The 23,419-nt window shown below is 41.7% G+C and overlaps 2 protein-coding genes across 3 annotated transcripts in view; both read right to left on the bottom strand.

The window, feature by feature from the left end:
- The window catches only part of LOC120558119 (protein TASOR-like), a 48,366-nt gene extending 46,422 nt beyond the window's left edge, over positions 1-1,944 (bottom strand). Inside the window, exon 1 of the mRNA XM_039799024.1 lies at positions 1,475-1,944. Within this exon, the coding sequence (XP_039654958.1) occupies positions 1,475-1,748 (274 nt within the window). The 5' untranslated portion in view covers positions 1,749-1,944. The remainder of the gene's footprint in view (positions 1-1,474) is intronic.
- Positions 1,945-12,522: 10,578 nt separating this feature from the next.
- Positions 12,523-23,419, bottom strand: part of arhgef3 (Rho guanine nucleotide exchange factor (GEF) 3) — a gene marked incomplete at its 5' end in the record, with an annotated part of 14,689 nt that continues 3,792 nt past the window's right edge. Inside the window, 5 exon segments of one of the 2 annotated variants that reach the window (XM_039796995.1) lie at positions 12,523-13,193; positions 13,530-13,904; positions 14,763-14,952; positions 16,835-17,005; positions 21,249-21,506. In XM_039796995.1, coding sequence (XP_039652929.1) covers positions 12,934-13,193; positions 13,530-13,904; positions 14,763-14,952; positions 16,835-17,005; positions 21,249-21,506 — 1,254 coding nt within the window. 2 annotated transcript variants of the gene reach the window in all.

Raw genomic sequence — 23,419 nt, forward strand, 5'->3', positions numbered from 1 at the left:
CATGTGCACACATACTGTATGTGTACATGTGCACACATAATGTATGTGTACATGTGTACACATAATGTATGTGTACACATGTGCACACATACTGTATGTGTACATGTGCACACATAATGTATGTGTACATGTGCACACAATGTATGTGTACACATGTGCACACATAATGTACGTGTACATGTTTGCACATACTGTACGTGTACATGTGCGCATCATACTGTACGTGTACATGTGCGCATCATACTGTATGTGTACATGTGCACACATACTGTATGTGTACATGTGCGCACATACTGTATGTGTACATGTGCGCACATAATGTATGTGTACATGTGCGCACATAATGTATGTGTACATGTGTACACATAATGTATGTGTACACATGTGCACACATACTGTATGTGTACATGTGCACACATAATGTATGTGTACATGTGCACACAATGTATGTGTACACATGTGCACACATAATGTACGTGTACATGTTTGCACATACTGTACGTGTACATGTGCGCATCATACTGTACGTGTACATGTGCGACATAATGTATGTGTACATGTGCGCACATAATGTATGTGTACATGTGCGCACATACTCGCCCAACTGGTATAGTGCAGTTTAGTGTCCCAAATCCCCCATTTTCCCACAAAGTCCTTAATTATGAACCTGCTAAATCACCTGTTTAACAGGTAACCTGTCTGCACTCAGGGTCAGGGTTACGGTTAGGGTAACCTGTGTGCACTCAGGGTTAGGGTTAGGGTAACCTGTCTGCACTCAGGGTCAGGGTTAGGGTAACCTGTCTGCACTCAGGGTCAGGGTTAGGGTAACCTGTCTGCACTCAGGGTTAGGGTTAGGACTCAATACCCGCCCAACTCACTGAAATGTAAACAAATGAAGGAGGTGGTTACCTTAAGTTAGCTTGACGTGCACTAAGATAGCGTCAACATAAAGCTGAAATCAAGCTTTTAGACAGACTAACAACTGAGACTCAGTTAAATAAGATTTACAGTCACTCGCTAACAAAACTACAGTTAGCCGGTAACTGAAAAAGAGACGTCAACAAGCACGTTATTAACGTTAGCTGGCTAACTGCTAACGTTAGCTAGCACCCTTGTTAGCCTAGCCGGCTACCTCAAACACATCACAACACAGCGTGTATGGCTTTCGTTAGTTCATTTTAATGAATATATATGACAGCCCCAATTGAGTATATGACATATACTTTGGTGTACGAGTTATGTGTAGTTAACGTTAGCCCTGCAACGAGGCTAACGCATCATAAACAGGTCGGAATTGAATGGACTTTGGACGTTGTCCGATAATGGATCTTTTCCGTTAACACCGAACGTTTAAAGGGATGGATAACTTTAAGGCAACGATTGTAAAATACATGAAATTAGTGAAAGAATAATAAGTAAAACGGTAAGTAAAAAATATACAACTTTTTGTGACTATACGAAGACTTAAGCCCACCTCTCTTTTCCTTGGTTTTCCTCGGGATATGGAACTTGAGGGGCTCCATCGGCATGTGTCTCTGGTGGACCAGCGGTCCCGAGTTCCTCCTCTCCGTCCTCCCGCCAGGAGCACCCTGTCTGTCCGGACCAGCTTGAGTTTCTCGGGCTGAGTGGACCTCCATTACCTCGCCATCTTGCAGGCTTACGTTAGCTCCAACCTCCGCGGCTGCGGCTGCGGCAGACGCCCTCCTCCTCGGACGAGCTACCTCCCTCCGAGCAGGGTTGTCGTCCATTGTTTTGGATTCTCAAACCGACCCTACTTAACCGTCTCTTTCTAACCGTCAGACCGTCGCTGATTCTCGGCTAGATCCCGCCGTGACACCGCTGTTACCTCCTGGTTCCGCAGCGAAGGGAGTCGAACCGACACATAACCCGCGCCATGCTCTTCCTGGGAGCTGAGGTCTTCTTCACTAAGATTTAACTGCAGCTGGTTGTTATTCTGAATGTTGCTTTACTGCCATCTTCTGGAAATAATTAGCACTTTTTGGGGCTTTTTCGCCTTTAATGGATAGGACCAGTGGTGTAGTCTATGTGATACGGAGGTATACGCAGTATACCCACTAAGAAAGCTCCAGGATTTCCATATACCCACTTAGAAATGCCCAATGACACGTAACAACATACTTTGCATTATATTTTTGATACATTTTTAGTTGTCATCTGTGTTTTTCTTCTTCACATAGGCTAAATAAAGGTATTTTCACCGTAAATTGTTGCATAAAAGTGTATCCGGCCATTATACAGTACACAGTATACCTACTACAATACATTAGACTACATCACTGGATGGGACAGCTAGGTAAGAAAGGGTGGAGAGAGAGAAGACATGCATGAAATCGTCACAGGTCAGACTCGAACCGTGGACCTCTGCGTCGAGACATAAGCCTCTCAGTATATGTGCGCCTGCTTTACCCACTGAACCAACCCAGCCACATATTTAGCCCTTCTTGACTTTATCATGTAACCTTTATCTTTCCGCTTCATGCATGGTGCAATGCAACATGTATATGTTCCACATTTTCTATAACTCCACACAGCAAACATTGCGCTGTTTATCCTGCGTCATCCAATCTGAGTCTTGTTATGATGATGATTTCCTCCCTTCTTTTCATTTCTTTATAGTTCTTTGTTATGACTTTTGTATTTTGTAATAGCCTACCCAGACTCCCTTCCTTTCTGGACTCCCATCTCCATTCCTCTCTTCTTAATCACTGCTTTTCCAAGTGAAACTGGTACTGTTATTTCCTTTTGCAATGCCATTTCTGTTCAACCTCTTATGTGCTCTCACCCAGGGCCAGCCCTAGACTTTTGGGGGCCCTAAGCAGGATCTGGTTTGGGGGGACTCTCCACATTGTAACATGTTGCCACTGAAATTGGCACTAAACCAACTTGTGTATTGTAAATATTAGTTTAAGCACTCATAATGTACAAATACACATTTAAAGACTAATGTGAGACCTATTAGCAGCAACACTATCTTTAAATAGACCGGCTCTGTTATGAGCTCTATTGTGGGACATTTCAAGTGCTCTTGGGGGCCCCTCTGGTAGCCTCGGGGCCCTAAGCAGCCGCTTAGTTCGCTTATGGGTCGGGCCGGCTCTGATCTCACCCAATAGAACTGAACATCTATACCACCTCTATGAAGGCTTAGCAAACCACCACCCTATCAGGTCAGACCACTTCAACCCACTAACCCAATAATGGCTGCCACTATTTCTGCTGGACATACATACAGACAACTGGTTAGATTTTGGAGATGGATATTTCAAAATCAGGGACATACACACCTACTACAACTACTATTTCTAGTCATTGTTCCATTATCTTTAAAGTGATGGTTCGGAGTAATTTCACCCTAGGGTCCTTTGCACCATGACCTCGAGCTAAACACCCCCCCAGAAGCTTTTTATCACCTGGGTCTAACATTGGGCGAGTTAGCGTAGAGTAGCGTTATCAGCTGAATAGCTTAGCACAGAGGCTAATGGATCCGAGAGTGTGTCTTGTACATTACCCCACTAATAATGCCCGAAATGATACCAAACCTCTACACTAGTACAAATAGGTTATGTACTCATAAAACGATGGATTGTAAAGTTTGTAAGTTCACCAGAAGTGTATGTAAATAACACTTGCCTGTTACCTCCTATCAAGAGTCTGGGACAGTCCCAGGTTCCTCCCTAAAAGGGAGTCTTTCCTCACCACTGAATGCGTGCTCTTGGGGGAATTACTGGAATAGTTGGGTCTTTGTAAATTATAGAGTGTATAACTCTTGTTATGATTTGATACTATAAATAAATAAATAAATAAATAAAATTGAATTACTCCCACACACTCATATTTGTTCTTAGAAACTGTAATGGCAATTTTTCAATTTTCCATGTCCTCTTTGTTGTCATTACTACACAGGTAGGGTATGAGTGATCATAAGCTGACACATGTAAAAGAGTTGCAGTCAGGCAGTGTAGTTGGTTGTTTTTTTCGAGTAGTATTTAAACGTAATATGGACAGGCCAGCTTTCTAATTCTGCAATTACAGCGACATGTTGATCTGTTGCTAGTGTGGTCTATTCCTGTTTGTCGGGTTTGAACTGCGTCCCCTCTGTCTCTTCCTGTGCCGTGTCTTTCCTGTCACATTTCCCCTTAATATACAACCCTTTGTGCCCCATGCAAATTCATATTTACCTGATCAAGTGCAAAAAAGTTCATGTAATTCAATAAATCATGCAGTTAGCTTGGGAAAACAAGATATTTCTAACAAGCTAATGGCAACAGAGGATTACATTCTGCTCTATATATTTACCAAAATGTTTTTTCAATCACTTGAAATCTGATTTCAGATGTGGGTATTCAGCATTTCTGCGAAGGAATTTGATACAATAGAAAATGAATACTTTCTTTTATTCTACATTATTTACAATCTTTAGAGAAACTGCTTTTAATAACATTACTTAACGTGAAAAAGCTTAACGTGGTTTAATGTACCTAAACAATGATCAATCATCACCAAATTTCTCTCTCATATTGCTTCTCATAACCACTGAAAACTGTGAAAAAATTGAACCCAAAGTCCAATTATTATGGACGTTATCTGACACTAAGCGTTTCTGCTTCATTAAGGCTATTGTAAGGAAAAAGCTTAACGGGAAAAAGCTTAATGTGGTTTAATGTACCTAATCAACGATCAATCATCACCAAATTTCTCTCTCATATTGCTTGATATCAAAGCAATGTGAGAGAGAAATTTGGTAATGATTGATTGTTGATTAGGTACATTAAACCACGTTAAGCTTTTTCCTCGCCACAGGCGCCAATGAAGAAGAAAACGTTAACGTGAGATAACTTCTAGAATCGTTGGATTTCGGTTTAGTTTTTTGGACAGGCTTAAGTGTTCATGACAAGATATGGCCATGATACATCTGGTGATCATTGGTCATTGTTTAGGTACATTAAACCCCACGGGCATCAGTTTGGTTTCAAATGTGCTGGGGACAGAGACGCATTTGGAAGTACATTTCCAGAAGTGCTGGTGACACATTCATTTTTGTTTTCTCTTTCGTGCAGGTCACGTTTGAAAGACGCTGTCCTGTAGCTTACTAATGAATAAAAACGTGGTTTAATGTACCTAAACAATGATCAATGATTACCAAATTTCTCTCTAATAATGCTCCTCATCACAACAACTGAAAACTGTCAAAAAAATTGAACCCAAAGTCCAATTATTATGGACGTTATCTGATGTCTGACGCCTTTCTGCTTCACATTTCCAGCAGGGCATCGGAGCGGCTGTGGGTTGACTCTCCACGGTTCTCATGGGCTTCATAAGTCCTAACATAAAAAAAAGCTTAACGTGGTTTAACGTAACAACGATCAATCATCACCACATTTCTGGTTAGATTTTTTGACAGTTTTCAGTGGTTATGAGGAGCAATATGAGAGAGAAATTTGGTCATCGATTGTTATTATTTTGGTATAAGCTTTTTCCGTAAGCAGTTTAGATTTAATGAGAAGAAAGTATTAACGCAGATAAGTTTATATATGGTTGGTTTCGGTTTAGTTTTTTTTGACAGGCTTAAGTGTTCATGACAAGATATGGCCATGATACATCTGGTGATCATTGATCATCGTTTAGGTACATTAAATAAACCCCATTAAGCTTTTTCACGTTAAGCGTTTGAGAATGTCCCCCTGTGGCAGGTCAAGAAATTATCTGCAAAACAGATTTCAGTGTGTCGTGGTTGAAGACAACAGGGGTGTTCCTCAGGTTTCAATTTTAGGTCCTCACCATTTCACAATCCACATTAACATCCTGGGGCTGTATTTCTGTAACATTTTCTTTGCAACCCCCAGTAACCACCCAGTCACTGATTGGCTTCTTTTATAACAATTTATTAATGCTTTGGTCTTGTGACAATCCACAACAGTAGATGATACCTCGACTAAATATTACCTTTAAATGTTTTAATCAGCAGAATAAAGAGCAACTGACAGCATCACAACCATCCTGACGATGGTCATTTATAATATCAATCTTGAAATTGAAAGTCATATTTCACGTGTAATGTGTAAGCACATTAAATAACATACAGGCATACTTGGCTTTGTTCCTACATTCATATACATATAGACTTAATATACATTCTTTACATACATACAGTACATACACAACAGGCTCCTTCTTCAGGATTCTCTGATTTATATGGCAAAACACTGAATATTTCAGCTACGTAGTAACACCTACAGCAAGCTGTTTCAGTTTTACAGGACATTGTGGCAAAATTGTCGGGATATACGGTCAAAACTGATAATCTACTTAAAGGTGCACTATGAGTTCCTGCATGGTTTCAGCGTGATTTCATTTTTTGTCTCAAATGGTAGTCATCTCTCCTTGATCCGCTAGCTGCCTGGTCCCTGAACACACCGTGAAAAAGCCCGGTCTCTGGAGACAACACAGGGCTCGTAAACGTCAAACAAGCACTAGGGGCGCAGGCTGTGCACCAAAATACAACAAACCACGTTCCAGCAGCTACTCTCAGATACATCTCATGCTTTTGGGTTTTTATCCTGCAGCCCTCTTACAGTGCGGACACTTTACTGCTTGCTCCTGCCTCTGCTTGCATATTTCTGATGATAATCTTGCTTTTCCTCTGTGAGAAACTATGAGCAGTGGCTTTTGGATACTTATAAATCACTGGACTATACATTTTTTGTAGATATAGTAGGCTATTGCTATTTTTCAACATTTTTCTGCGTGAGCGTGACCTACCAATAGCTCAAGCCTGTCCTACAGTGACTGGAAAAGTGGTACTTGGCTAAAGCTAATTATCAGCAAGATGCCGCCTTTCTCCGTGTATGACTACTATAAACTCCTTCAGAAGATTGCAGTTCTGGAAACCAAAATAGTTTAGTTAGTTAGAAGTTAGAAGTAAACGTGGAAGTGACACCACCTTACCATGGACCTAAAACAATGGACAAAAGCATGCTAACACATGGCTAATTAGCACCAACAAGACTACAAAGAAACAGGAGGGCTGTGGAGCGGGTAATAAATCAACAAGTGGCAGTCCTCCCTGGAAATCTTTTGATGCAAAGCCTAAGAGTGAATAATTTTCTGGGAAATGGGAGGACGACTAACGGGCAGGGCACAGCGCCCTGAGATTTATGATATGAACAACTGGCCTGCATTACCATCCAGGCAGAGCGCCTCTCCAACCCCTGTACTCAGTCAGACCGCTGCAAAAGGGAGAATTAGCAACAAAAGGCCTCCACAAAAACAGAGTGTGCAACTGGATAACAGATTTGCTTCCCCATACCGACCAAAGTATGGTGGTGGACTGGTAGCTGGAGAGGTGCCAGTTCACCTCTTGGGCATTGCCAAGGTGCTCTTGTGCAAGGTACCGAACCCCCAACAGCTCAGGGCGCCTTTCCATGAGCAGCTCCCCCACTCTGACATCTCTCCATTAGTGCATGTAGAGGTACTGAGCATGTGTGTGTAATTCAGGCCTGTGTGTAATAACAACAGAGTGAAAACATTGTAATTTCCCCTTGCTGGATTAATAAAGTACACATTATTATTATTATCACTGCTGCAGGACCCTGGACCTTCATCTGATGACCTCATCGTCACACAGCAGGGTAAGGACTGAGAGCAATTCAAAAAGTAAAAATCTACAGGGAAAGCTATCGACGGCCTCAAACTCTGATTGTGGATGACTCTGCTGTAAGAGATGTAAAAAGCAGTAAAAACACCAAAATACTCCAAGACATGGTGTCTGACTTGGCCCAAAGAATATCTCCACGGATATTGTGGCAGCACACCCAACTGTGAAGAAAATTACACTGCATATAGGTTCACATGATGTTGTAAAGCAAGAGTCTGAAATGCAGAAACGTGACTTTATGGATGTGCTGAACTCAGACAGCTCCCTAAACACGGAGGTGTTTATCAGTGGCCCTCCACGGCCAATCAGAAGAGGAGCTGAGAGATTCAGCAGACTGTTGGCACTGAACACATGCAACTGCATGTACCGTCCATTCTCTGCAGTTCATTGATCATTTTAACATTTTCTGGGACCGCAGACATCTTTTTAAAGCAGATGGACTTTTCCTCAACAAGCCACGAGTAAAGCTGTTCACCACTAACCTACTTTACTTTCTGCACCACACATCTGCTCCCTCGGCCAAGGGCACGAGACAAGACCAATCTAAACAAGAGGAAGACATAACAAAGCGTGGCAGTGATCCATCACAGCCCCCCCCACCTGAGCAGAGATTGGACCATGGGAGATCTCAGAGCAGAGACGAGAAATCTCAACCCCCCTCTTCACCTGTCCTCAAACTCCCTCACCCTTTCCCCTCCTTCCCCCATCCCCATGTTGAGAGTGAGTTCAGTGACGAGATGAGGCAGCTGGTAGATGCTGGAACCAGGTTTGCCCCCCTTCCTTATCCCATCGTTCGCCCCACGGACAAAAGTGGAACGCTAGGCACCTCTGCCAGGACGGCAGCTAACTCCTTCTCCCCAGACTGATAAGGATGCTTGTGTACTAAATGCAGCAAGCTTCAACTGATATGTGATGTGTCCAGGCTGCACGCCTAGTGGCACTCATGACTCTCTCCAGGACAAGCCCGGGCCCTGTGTATTAAACATTCTATGTTGTGATAGGTAGGTAGGTAGACACATTTTTACTCCATGGTCTTTTTAACACACTATGGACCTTTTCTACAGCAGACATGTTGACTTGTCATAGCAGGAAAACTACAGCTGAGATTGATAACCTTAACGATGGCTCAGTTCCATCAAGTGTCCCAGTAAGATATTTCAGTGAGTCAGCATGCACAATACCAGGACCTCTACTAAGTGGAATGCAGCCATCAGTAATGGTTTAATACCAGGACCTCTCCTAAGTGGAATACAGCCATCAGTAATGGTTTAATACCAGGGCCTCTCCTAAGTGGAATGCAGCCATCAGTAATGGTTTAATACCAGGGCCTCTCCTAAGTGGAATGCAGCCATCAGTAATGGTTTAATACCAGGGCCTCTCCTAAGTGGAATGCAGCCATCAGTAATGGTTTAATACCAGGGCCTCTCCTAAGTGGAATGCAGCCATCAGTAATGGGTTTGAATAAACCTTTTCCTACTATGACATGTCAACATGTCTGCCGTGAAAAAGGTCTATAGAAAAAGAATGCCTTGCCTTACTCAATCAACTGCTCACTGTTGTATTTTGGTGCACAGCCTGTGCGTGTAGTATTTGTTTGACGTTTACGACATCTGTGTTGTCTCCACAGACCGGGCTTTTCACGGTGTGTTCAGGGGGCAGGCAGCTAGCGAATAAAGGAGAGATGACTACCATTGGAGACAAAAATGAAATTGCGCTGAAACCATGCAGGAACTCATAGTGCACCTTTAACATGTGTTGAATGCGCTGGAATGCTTTACGTAGACTAAATGCTAAAATTACAATACTGTATGAGTAACTGTGTCTCCCATGAATTCCATTCATACACATGTAAACGTTTGCAACGTTCACAGCAATGCATTCTCATGAACAGGTTTGTATGGTATAGAACAAAACCTATGCACAACAATTTGTATGATATCCTACGAAATTAGGCGACTGCCGGCTGGTCGAGTGACAAACGGTCACATAAAAGTTAATGTAAGCGGTGTTTACAGTTACATTTAGCCGAGAAAATGTTACTGGGAGCCGGCTACAGAGCACCAAGAGCTGTTGTTACTTTCAGAGGCCGTGGGGCATCAGTTTTCGCCAATGTTTTCAGACATTACAACAGATTCTAAGACATTATTTAAAGAGCTTTAGAAACAGAACAAGTAAGGAGAATTGCTGAGATGCAAAAAAAAAAAAAATAATTTACCGGAAGAATAAAAATCCCCAAAATTGTAGATCCAATGTACAATTTTGAGATGATTATGGTTTAATTAGTTTTGGAAAGCTGGAGACGGCTTACTCTAAGTGACCAATAGTCACAATACTGGAATTTCCCTGCAAGACTTGAATGCTCACTTTCATGTTTTTCAATATTGCGTGAGCGTTGAGTGGTACTAAACAGCTGCAAGCATGATTCATTATCCATCATTCACTGATGGTGTTTTAATGGGATACTATGCAGTTTCCATTTTGGTCAAACAGCGCCCCCTAGAGTTGCTGTGGAGGACTTGTATTTAACGTTACCTTTGCTGCTTTTTAGCTCTCGCTAAAAGTGTTCCAGTGTCTTCCATTTGACGGGGGCGCCACCTCTCAAACCTGCGTTTACCATCGAAATGACTTCGAAGCTGTTATATTAAGGTACAAATCTTGCATAGTATGCATTTAAATGCAAAAAGCTAGGAAATACTTTCAGACAAAAGGTAAAAACACCCAGGATAAATGTTAGGCTGTGAGGCGATTTATGGCATAGTGGCCACAGTTGGAACTGCAGTTCATGTGACAGCCACTGGCCCAAAAATGTTTTTTTTTTGAAAAAGCAGTAAAACCATAAATACTGTATATTTTTCTGAACATCACAAACATGTCAGTTGAAGTCTTTGTATAATCAGAATTGGAGCCATAAGGTCAGATGAAAAGTTAAAGTAATGTATGGGCAACAATGACTCAACCTGTAAGAAATCAAAAGGACATAAGTACTTTTGACCTATAACCCATGTTGAACTTGCAAAAACCACAATCAAATCTGAGGTTTCTCAACGACAATCAGGCCAAAGAGCCGTCTAGCTCCGTAGACTCCCATTCATTTAGATGTCTAGCTCCATAGAGCCCCATTCATTTAGATGTCTAGCGCCATAGAGCCCCATTCATTTAGATGTCTAGCGCCATAGAGCCCCACTCATTTAGCCATCTAGCTCCATAGACTCCCATTCATTTAGATGTCTAGCTCCATAGAGTCCCATTCATTTAGATGTCTAGCTCCATAGAGTCCCATTCATTTAGCCATCTAGCTCCATAGAGTCCCATTCATTTTGCACTCGCCTGCGATCACCCCCAGTGGAACTCTGGTGGAACTGCAACCAAATTCGGTACAATGGGTCTGAATAGGGAGTGAACAGGCTCGCCGTAGACCGGCTCTAGGCTGTGAGGCGTATTTTGGCGTAGTGGCCACAGTTGGAACTACAGTTCATGTGACAGCCACTGGCTCAAAAATGCTTTTTAAAAAAAAAAAAACCAGTAAAATCATACATATATTTTTCATGTCAACTGAAGTCTTTGTATAATCAGAATTTCATCCAATCAGAAGTCTTGTACAGCCGTTATCAGTGAATAAGTTTTGTGTCCCATTCATGTGTGTGGGGGAGTCGGGAGGAAGTTGGTCTGAGCCCCCAAAAAGGGGAAGCTTGAGGAACCTGTAAAAACGTTTCTGCAGGATGTGCCCAGTGAGCAACGTTCACTGGAACGAACAGGACGCCATCTTTGTTCTGTTAATACATCCATGCAGTTAGTACAGTGAACATGAGGCCAGTGTTTCTGGGCGCTGTCAGGATACAGTAGTTACAGCGTTCTGCTGGATAACGTGTACTGACCATAGATATTTATACGTAGATACCGCATTGGCGGCTGCCGTTCAGTGGAGAGATACGTCGAAGCGGCCGCCATGTTGGGACAGACATGCCGCGCCTCCTAGTTTATGTGTGTCTATCGAAGCAGGCGGTCCATCCACGATTTAAATCACGATTTCTCGTTGGATTTCCAACCGATTTTCAAGCGGTTTGCTTTGCTACAAAGGACAGACATGTGTCTCTGATACAGGATACGTTTTCAAACCAAAATACCTTATCTTGCATAGATATTAACAGCAGGCCTACACAGCTTTAAGCCTTAATATAATTCAAAGGGGAGAGTAAACCCCTGTATGTTTGTTTCTGCTGTAAGGTTTAGATTTTTTTAACATGGTGGTCTAATGGGATTGATTTGAGGAACTGCCGCTTCAATAACACACACGATAAACTTCATTTTCAGCATCTTAACTTAAATAAAAACATTACCTAACACAAGCTTGCATTAGCTTAATTCAGAATCAGGACACTCATTTAACTTTATGTTAGCTTTAAGGAAAATTCGGGCGCAAAATGGACCTAGGGGTTAATAACAGATGTGTACAGAGTCGACCTTTCTCTGGGACATGTTTTCATGCTAATCGAATGTGTCTCTAACTTGAAACAAGCTAGCACGGACCGCTGATTAGCTTACAAAATAGGCTCAAAATATCACCACACTTCCACGGTAGCATCATGAGGGTCCCTACATGTAAACCGAAGCATTGAGAACTTTGTAAACGAGAACGCTACTGTCTTTATAATCTATCTTTTTAATAAACTGTCTGTACACTTACAAAGTTCTCAATGCTTCGGTTTACATGTAGGGACCCTCATGATGCTACCGTGGAAGTGTGGTGATATTTTGAGACTTGTTAGTGGTGTAGAAATAGCGATTTGTTGTCACTTTCCCTGTGCCCCGAATACTAGCGCTGTAAGCTAATCAGCGGTCCGCGCTAGCTTGTTTCAAGCTACAAATTTTACACATTCGATTAGCATGAAAACATGTCCCAGAGAACGGTCGAGTAGGTACACATCAGTTAATAACCCCTAGGTTCATTTTGCGCCGCAATTGCCCTTTAAAAGAAGGATTAACGTTACCTCTCGTACCTCTCGTAAAATGTTATTTAATGTTGCTTAGTTTGGGCTTTTTCTTTCCTCCTGAACATTCAAAAACAGCACAACAGAGACCAGAGACAAAGAGTCTCAGGGGCAGAGACACATATCGCAAGCCGGAGGCGGTATCTACGTATTTATATCTATGTATTGCAAGTTTTGTCTGATGTTCTTTTGACTTAGTCTGTCAGTGACATCATCATCAAGTCCACCGATTTGATTGGCTGTCAGTCCCTCAGTGTGGTTTTGGTCCTAGCATCAGCACCGGAGGTTCAGCTCCTCGCACTGCGGTGAGTCCACCTCTCCGGTGTCCATGCGGTCCTCTCCCTCCTCCTCCTGCTCCTCTTGACAGGGAGAAGAGGAGGAGAAAAGGGAGGCTGGAACATCATTAGCAGCACCTCCCCCCAGAGTTTCTCCCCCACCATCCATTTCCCAGTCTGCTCTGGCTCCTGGCTCTGCCCCCATCTCCCCACCCACCTGCCCTGTCTCCACTTCACTGATTGGCTGCCTCGTCTCACCATCCATCCCTGTTTCTCCATCTAATCTCAAGCCCGTCTCACCATCCATCCCTGTTTCTCCATCTAATCTCAAGCCTGTCTCACCATCCATCCCTGTTTCTCCATCTAATTTCAAGCCCGTCTCACCATCCATCCCTGTTTCTCCATCTAATCTCAAGCCTGTCTCACCATCCATCCCTGTTTCTCCATCTAATTTCAAGCCTGTCTCACCATCCATCCCTGTTTCTCCATCTAATCTCAAGCCTGTCTCACCATCCATCCCTGTTTCTCCATCTAATCTCAAGCCTGTCTCACCATCCATCCCTGTTTCTCCATCTAATCTCAAGCCTGTCTCACCATCCATCCCTGTTTCTCCATCTAATCTCAAGCCCGTCTCACCATCCCTACCCATAACTGTCTCTCCAGTCAAACAGAGCTCTCTCTCTCCACTCAGACCTTCCTCTCCTTCCACACCAAGCCCTGTTTCCATCTCGTTTTTATCTTCACCGCGCAAACTCAGCCCAGCCTCACCGAGCAGCCCTATCTGTCCCCCCAGCGCCGTCTCCAGACACTGTCCCGTCTGCGGCGGCTGGTCTCCAGTCAGCGCCGCGGCTTCTTTGGCTTGTCTGATGCAGTTGATCCATTGCTGTTTGTTGAAGGCGTCGCTGGCCTGGAAGCAGTGGCTCTGCAGCTGACCTCCCGTACGGTCCGAAACCCGGAAGAAGTTCTTCGCTGTGAGGAGGAGAGACAGCGAGACATCGGGGGGTTATTATGGTCTGACATCTGAGCCAATAGTTTCGAAAATATGTATTTTAAGACTCAAGAAGTGGCGTATGTATTTTAATTTTTTTTAATTTAAAGTTTATTTGACAGGGACACATGCATAGAACATTGCTTTATAAAGAATACAAAGTAGATGCCATGCATACAGGTTTATAGCCATGACTAATTTGCAACCCCTGTCCCTGGTTAGGCTTTTAAAATTAAAACAGAAATTACAGAGTATTAATATAAAAATTTATAATGACACGCCAATTGGTACGCCATTATTGGCGTGTTATCAAGACGCATACTCGCTTTTCAGCGTGTTTATCAACGTCGTTTGGCCACCATTGATTGACTTACATTACCTTAATTAACTAATGGGAGCATCTTTAGTGATCACAGCACGATTCTCAATGAGAAGATGACTGCACTGGAGTTCAAAATGTGTGCACTTTAAAAAGATTTAGTCTGAACAAGCCACCAGTTATGTTTTTAGTCAGATTTTTGTGCTTAGAAACAAATATTTTCTGTTGGCAAAATGTCTTCAGATACCTCAAAACGTTTTGCCAAAATATTCTTAACTCTCACATCATGAGAACCATTATTTTTGACATTATTGCATAATTTTTATCTGAATGATAAAGAACAGTTATCGGTCTTTTCTATAGGTTTTCCTGCTGTATTCCTGCTTCTACAATCTTTTATTTATAGAACCTATCACAGCAGACTGATGTCATGAAGTGGTGTATGTATGACGCGCCAATTGGTATGCCATTATTGGATTTGAATTATTATTATTATCTGTAATATCTGTGAAGTACTGACTCCGCTCGTTGTTGCTGAAGGCTCCTCTGATGGACCCGCCCACTCTCATCTCCCCGTCTGATAGGTCCTCCAGGTCCAGATGCCGGATGGGGATTGGCTGGCGGCAGAGCTGGTAGCTGATTGGCTGGTCGTTCAGCGAGACGGACCTGGTGATGACCAGGACGTCCTGAAACAGGAACACATGGAGCTTCTGGAAACAGAGAGAGAGAGAGAGAGAGAGATAGAGAGACACAGAGAGAGAGATATAGAGAGAGAGAATGCAGACTTTCACTTTTCTTCACTTGGTGATTTGTTATATCTACAATAAATATTATTAGTTATTTTATATGTCATGGACAAGACATTACATTAAGGTAGACACAACAATCTTGTTCTTAGAGCGACATGTTTGTCCTGTTAATTAAAAAGTACTTTAAACTAGGGCTGGGAATCACAGGGTACCTCGCGATACGATACCATACACGGCTCACGATACCGATAATTTCACAATACAGCAATTCTGCAATAATCCATATATTGCTAGACAATCCTATAATGATACATCACGATATCGGTCTAACTATGAATACAAAATGCCAAAGTCCAAACTGTTAGAAAACATCACAATTCTGCAGCACTAGTTTTCCAGTCTGTAAATTAAAATGACCAAACTATACTATAGAGCAACTCTGGGTCCAGACTTTGGACTTAAACGTGCCCGGGGCATCTGTTATTTTCTTCAAACTGCTGTCCGCCATACCGTTGAAAACCTCTTCCTCTTCGGCTGGTTAACTCATGTTCAAGTCTCCCTCGTTCATGTGTTGAGCGCCACCTCGAGGAGCCATGAAGCAGCCCCGCTGGGAGCAGGGAGATCTATTTAAAGCGCCTTATTTTAGTCATTAAAATATCAATATTTGGCGCCAGCGTACCGATTCTCCTACCGCACGAAGAAGGACAACGAGATAGAGTCAAAAGATCGCCGGTGCAACACAGATGTCATCTTAATTTATAGTTTTTGATAAAATTTTTTAAGGTGCATAGCAGTGACTAACGTTTCGATGTAAGCCAGGGGTGTCAAACTCAATACCACGAAGGGCCACGCTGCGAAAACCAGAATCCCATCCAGGGCCAGACATGTTTAGGTCATTCACATGCTAATATTTCATCGTAAAAGTCAAGCATCTTTTATTGTATTATTGAATGTCTCATATAATCTTCTCACTTACAGCTCGGTCGACGTAAAGACCCAAAAAAGTAGCAACAAAAACATTGGGGGAATAATGTCGTATAACGGGCCAAAAAACATTGGAAAAAATGGCAAAAAAGTCTAAAAAAAGCTACAAAAAATCGTCGAATAAAGCGCCAAAAAAGTCGAAAAAAGTCGAAAAAAGTATCAAAATTGTCTGAAAGTGACAAAAACATCGTAAAAAGTGGCAAAAACTTCCGAAAAAGTGGCAAAACATTGAGTAAAGCGTCAAAAGCCTTAAAACAAAGTGCCTAAAGCATTGAAAAAAGCGCATTTTTAGTCAAAACATTTTAGTCTTTTTTAAAAAGAAAATGTATTTCTGAGATTATTTCTGATAACACTTTCAGTCAAATAGTTATATAAAAATAAAATGATATAATGTTATATAAATATCGACCGTGCAGCGATGTTTCGGTTGACTCTAACGTCCGTTAACGAGCATCAGAAAGAAGCGCAGGCATTTAAGTAAGCATTATTAAGCATTATCGGTGCTATTATCGGTGCTAATATCGGTGCTAATATCGGTGCTATTATCGGTGCTAATATCGGTGCTATTATCGGTGCTATTCGGTCCGGTAGATAACGATCGTTAAGGCACCGTTACCCAACCATAGTAACAGCTGAATATTCTATCTCATAACGAAACGAAGAGAGATTTTATCTTAGTTTTAACTTTACGCAAAACATTTTAGTCTCATCTTTTTTCGTCAACAATAATGCACGTTAATTTAGACTTAATTTAGTCTCGTCTTAGTCGCTGACGAACATATTGAGTCTCGTCTCGTCTGACGAAACGAACACTAGTCTGGAGGTTGGTACAAAACTGTAAAAACAAGAATCTACTGACGAGTCCTCTGTTGTTCTTCAGTTCCCCGTGGCAGCTCAGGGTCCTGGACCGGTCGATGAGATGGTCCCTCTGTCCGTCCTCTGTGTACAGCAGGCGGTCCTTGTAGTACTGGCACTCTGACTCCCCCGTCAGCCTGTTGATGTTCGCCACCACGCGCTGGACCATCAGCATCTGGAGAGCAAACAGACACCAAACAGGGGGGTCAAGCTCAGTTTTCCCAGAGGGCCACACTGGAAAATGAGAATCCCATCGAGGGCCAGACACGTAGAGATTATTGACGTGTGTTTATTTAAGAGAAAAAGTCAAATAGTTTGACTGTATTATTATTGCATGTTTCATATACTGTAGTCTTCTCACTTACATTTTGGGTCTAATAAAGCCCCCAAAACGTTCCTCAGCCAGCGACAAATACAGTACAGGCCAAACACCTTGGACACACCTTCTCATTCAATGTGTTTCCTTTTTACTATTTACATTGTAGATTCTCACTGAAGGCATCAAAACTATGAATGAACACATATGGAATTATGTACTTAACAAAAAAGTGTGAAATAACTGAAAACATGTCTTATATTTTAGATTCTTCAAAGTAGCCACCCTTTGCTTTTTTTGATAACTCTGCAAACCCTTGGTGTTCTCTCAATGAGCTTCATGAGGTAGTCACCTGAAATGGTTTTACCTTCACAGGTGTGCTTTGTCAGGGTTCATTAGTGGAAGTTTTTCCCTCATTAATAAAAAAGCAAAGGGTGGCTACTTTGAAGAATCTAAAATATAAGACATGTTTTCAGTCATTTCACACTTTTTTGTTAAGTACATAATTCCATATGTGTTCATTCATAGTTTTGATGCCTTCAGTGAGAATCTACAATGTAAATAGTCTTGAAAATAAAGAAACGCATTGAATGAGAAGGTGTGTCCAAACTTTGCCCTGTACTGTACATTGAATAAAGCGCCCCAAAAGTTGGAAAAAGACCGAAAAAAAAGCATCAAAATTGTCTGATAAAGTGCCAAAAACATCAGAAAGTGCCAAAAACATTGTAAAAAGTGGCAAAAACTTCAGAAAAAGTGGCAAAACATTGAGTAAAGCGTCAAAAACCTTAAAACAAAGTGCCTAAAGCATTGAAAAAAGCGCATAAACCACCGAAAAAGGCGTCAAAAATGTCAAAAAATAAAATAAAAGCACCAAAAACTAGGTGGGCCTAAATGTATTGTGAACCTAAATTGAAATGCGGGCCAGATCAAAACCTGCGAGGGGCCAGATTTGGCCCTCGGGCCTCGAGTTTGACACATGTGATCTAAAAGATTAACGATTGTTTTTGGGGTATTTCAGCCTTTAATGGAAAGAACAGCTGGAAATGAGAGGGGAGAAAGAGAGAGAGGGGGGAAGACATGCAGGAAATCATCTCAGGTCAGACTCGAACCCTGGACCTTCTGCGTCAAGGTATACACCTCCATACATGTGCGCCTGCTCTACCAACTGAGCTAACCCAGCCACACCAGCCAGACTAATTTTAATGTCACCTGATCTGTTTTCTCATTATTCAATGTAATGTGGCCGTTGCATGTGAGCTACATGCAAATAACAAAACACAGTGAATTGTGCAGAGAGCAGGCTGGTGCAGAGGACCCTGGTACCTCCAAACACAAAATAAATAAATAAGAAATGTATTTTTATAATTGATAATTGATTTTCGATTGATGTGATAATGTTAGTTTTTAACTAGTTGATAAACACGACGTTCCACTTCTGGGATTTCTCCGGTGCTGCCAGAAATTCCAGTGGATTTATGAGGACTATAGTTAAAGGTCCCATGGCATGAAAATGTCACTTTATGAGGTTTTTTAACATTAATATGAGTTCCCCCAGCCTGCCTATGGTCCCCCAGTGGCTAGAAATGGTGATAGGTGTAAACCGAGCCCTGGGTATCCTGCTCTGCCTTTGAGAAAATGAAAGATCAGATGGACCAATCAGGAATCTTCTCCTTATGAGGTCATAAGGAGCAAGGTTACCTCCCCTTTCTCTGCTTTGCCCGCCCAGAGAATTTGGCCTGCCCATGAGAGAGAGAGAGAGACATCATGGCTTTCAAACGAGCAAAGTGGCAGTTGGTCAAGGCCTAAGGAAAGCTCATTGTGGGACTGGCTCTAGTGGCTGGAATTCTGCACCAAGGCTGAATTTCGGGAAAGAGACTTCAGATACAGTATTAGGGGACCACTAAGGTCTATATAAAAGAGACTTCAGATACAGTATTAGGGGACCACTAAGGTCTATATAAAAGAGACTTCAGATACAGTATTAGGGGACCACTAAGGTCTATATAAAAGAGACTTCAGATACAGTATTAGGGGACCACTAAGGTCTATATAAAAGAGACTTCAGATACAGTATTAGGGGACCACTAAGGTCTATATAAAAGAGACTTCAGATACAGTATTAGAGGACCACTAAGGTCTATATAAAAGAGAAGTCAGATACAGTATTAGGGGACCACTAAGGCCTATATAAAAGAGACTTCAGATACAGTATTAGGGGACCACTAAGGTCTATATAAAAGAGACTTCAGATACAGTATTAGGGGACCACTAAGGTCTATATAAAAGAGACTTCAGATACAGTATTAGGGGACCACTAAGGTCTATATAAAAGAGACTTCAGATACAGTATTAGGGGACCACTAAGGTCTATATAAAAGAGACTTCAGATACAGTATTAGAGGACCACTAAGGTCTATATAAAAGAGACTTCAGATACAGTATTAGGGGACCACTAAGGTCTATATAAAAGAGACTTCAGATACAGTATTAGGGGACCACTAAGGTCTATATAAAAGAGACTTCAGATACAGTATTAGGGGACCACTAAGGCCTATATAAAAGAGACTTCAGATACAGTATTAGGGGACCACTAAGGTCTATATAAAAGAGACTTCAGATACAGTATTAGGGGACCACTAAGGTCTATATAAAAGAGACTTCAGATACAGTATTAGGGGACCACTAAGGTCTATATAAAAGAGACTTCAGATACAGTATTAGGGGACCACTAAGGCCTATATAAAAGAGACTTCAGATACAGTATTAGAGGACCACTAAGGTCTATATAAAAGAGACTTCAGATACAGTATTAGAGGACCACTAAGGTCTATATAAAAGAGACTTCAGATACAGTATTAGAGGACCACTAAGGTCTATATAAAAGAGACTTCAGATACAGTATTAGAGGACCACTAAGGTCTATATAAAAGAGACTTCAGATACAGTATTAGGGGACCACTAAGGTCTATATAAAAGAGACTTCAGATACAGTATTAGGGGACCACTAAGGTCTATGTAAAAGAGACTTCAGATACAGTATTAGGGGACCACTAAGGTCTATGTAAAAGAGACTTCAGATACAGTATTAGGGGACCACTAAGGTCTATGTAAAAGAGACTTCAGATACAGTATTAGGGGACCACTAAGGTCTATATAAAAGAGACTTCAGATACAGTATTAGAGGACCACTAAGGCCTATATAAAAGAGACTTCAGATACAGTATTAGAGGACCACTAAGGTCTATATAAAAGAGACTTCAGATACAGTATTAGGGGACCACTAAGGTCTATATAAAAGAGACTTCAGATACAGTATTAGGGGACCACTAAGGTCTATATAAAAGAGACTTCAGATACAGTATTAGGGGACCACTAAGGTCTATATAAAAGAGACTTCAGATACAGTATTAGGGGACCACTAAGGCCTATATAAAAGCATCCAAAAAGCACCATGTCATAGGACCTTTAAGTGGAACATTTTTGTACTCTTTCCACCTCTGATTTTCTGTATTTGTTCATGTTTTACAAAGGGTTTAACAACAATGAAAGCAATAATATCACAACCATACAGAGTCAGTAGTACAGCTGTTAAGATAATATATATTTTAACGCAGTGGTATCAGATCTGTTCTCTGTATCAGCTGATACGCAAGTTCAGGTAGTTTTAGGAATTAGGAAGGAAGAATTGGTATTGAAACATCTCTGGTTCTGATTGGTTTTAAGAAATTCAAACACAAATCATTGTATTTCCCAGGGCGCACATGGAAGCAGTTCTTTTGTAGATTATGGTGAACTCGTGTGTGTTGTAGCAGTGCTTTGCAATTGAGAACGAGCTAGCATGCTAGCGTTAGCATGCTAACGGTTGTGGTTAGCCACCTCGTCTCGGCTAGTGACGTAGAAAGCCGTGCAGATGTTGACCAGCTCAATAGGAGACTGAAGGCAGGACACATTCAGAAACCAGATCTCACTCAGAACAGCATGGATGGATTTATTCAAAGTTTGTATGTGTGTGGAAGCACCAGAGACACAAAATAACACCCCAAATCACCAGAAAAAGTGATTTTTTTCATAATATGGGCACTTTAATGCTGGTTATCCTCACCGCCTCGTCCAGGTGCTGCCGGTCTGGGTGGTCGTTGGGCGTGTGCTTCAGGATCTCCCTGACTAGCAGCGGGTATTTCACCAGGCGGCTGCGGGGGATGTCCAGGAAGTTCCACAGGTCCAACTTCCTGCTAAAGGGTGACTGGAGACAGCGCTGCAAGAAGTCCTGGACCCGTCTATCCTGCTTCTTCTGGTCCAACAAGTCCTTGGCCTTCACCTGGTTACTGCAGTACGAGGTGTAGGAGCTGAGACAGGGAAGCTGCATGGACCCACAAACAGAGACACAGTTACCATATTTTCCAGACTATAATTATAAGGCTGAATACGGTAGGAGTCCGGTATGTTAACGTAACACATTAACAGTTATTGAACTACACAATAGCACACAGAACAACTAGCAGGGCGTGGAGACCTAACTGCACCGTTGACAAGCCCCTCCTCCAGCTCTGACCATCTCGCTCTCAGCCCGCGATTAGCCGATTAGCTTTCTCTGATTTCTTCATTGCAGTAAGAGTCACCTTTTCGCCAGTCTCCCTCACACGTTTCTCCCTCATTTCAAACTTTCTTTCTGCTGCTCCATTACCGTTTTTCGGCTGCATATTTTACTACCTGCAGTTTGTTATCTGCAGAATAGGATTTTCTTTTCTTTCTCGGTTGTCTTTAGGAGCAGCATATAGTTGTCACAAAGCCTAGAGCGCCCTCTCGCGGCTGTAGACGGTAATGTTTTCAGTATGAATTAACATTTAAAAACATGTTTAATTATATATATTTTGATATATAAGTCGCACCTGACTGTAAGTCGCAGGACCAGCCAAAGTAGGAAAAAAAGTGTGACTTATAGTCCGGAAAATACGGTACTACACAGTACAGGAGACAAGGAAAACTCTCATTAGTTTCAGAATATTGTATTTAGGTCATGACAGGGGTTTAGATTTTATATATTAACATATATATTAAAATATATAGACACTATCTCTGTCTCGACTGGTGAGGAATCTAAATCAAAAGTTTTATTTTGTCAATAATTTTATTTATTTATTTAGGTTTATTTAACAGGGACAATGCACACTAATAATACATAAAGAAAATATACAGTGTGCCAGAATTAGCCAAAAGGCTACTTTACATCTGCTGTCCCTGGACAGATTGTACGATGTCACACCTACAAAGATAAAAGGATTATAAAAGTACATATAAGTTTAGTCCAGTACAAGTAAAATTGACTATCAATGTTAAAAGAAATAATCAAGCATATAAACAAAAACAGTTGATCAATATCAACATCAACACCAACACACACACACAAGCCACACTGTCAGCCCAACAACCTCATAGGCATAGCACAATTGACACAAACACAAACCGGCAAGACAGGAAAGACGAGATAGCAGCAAGATTTTGTAACTACATGTAATGCTGACAGTCCTGATTACCTGTCAGCCACTTCCTTAAGTTAAATTTAAAAGAAACATAAGTTTTAAAATTCCTAATGTGAGTAGGAATGAGGTTCCATTCACGAGCAGCCCTTACTGAAAAAGCTGTTTGACCGAATGCACTTTTCCTCAGCGGAACAATGCAGTCACCTCTTGCTGCACTCCTTGTAGGTCTGTGCACATTTGGTACTGCGTTTACAAATTGATAGATGTCATAACGCAAGGCAAGTTTATATGTACAGTACAGCACAATCTCATACACAAGGCAACTTAAAGTGCTTTACGGAAACACAGAAACTAGAGCTGTCAGTTAAACACATTACTAACAGCGTTAACGCAAACCCATTTCAACTGCGTAACATTTTTTTTATCGTGAGATTAACGTTCTTTTTGGCCGAGCAAACTTTGTAGTTTTTTTAACATGCTGTTGCAACAACTAGTAACGTTAGAAAAAATACAAACACCACACCGGATCTAGCTAGACCGGGAACACAACAACAGGCCACACACACTGGTTTGGGCTCGCGAGCCGGCCAAAGAGTAGCAGGCTAACGTTGACGTTTTGAGTGGATGGCGAGCGCCAGACGCCGAAATTGACGCCAATAACATTCTGAATGGAAAGTTTACTTTTAAAAAGTTGCCAAATGGTTCCTCTCACAAGACCAAAGTGATCTGTGTGTGTTTGGTGGTTGTGAACTGAGCTATCATCGCAGCACGTCCAGTCTGAAATACCACTTGA

Source organism: Perca fluviatilis, chromosome 4, assembly GCF_010015445.1.
Source record: "Perca fluviatilis chromosome 4, GENO_Pfluv_1.0, whole genome shotgun sequence".
Lineage (NCBI taxonomy): Eukaryota > Metazoa > Chordata > Actinopteri > Perciformes > Percidae > Perca > Perca fluviatilis.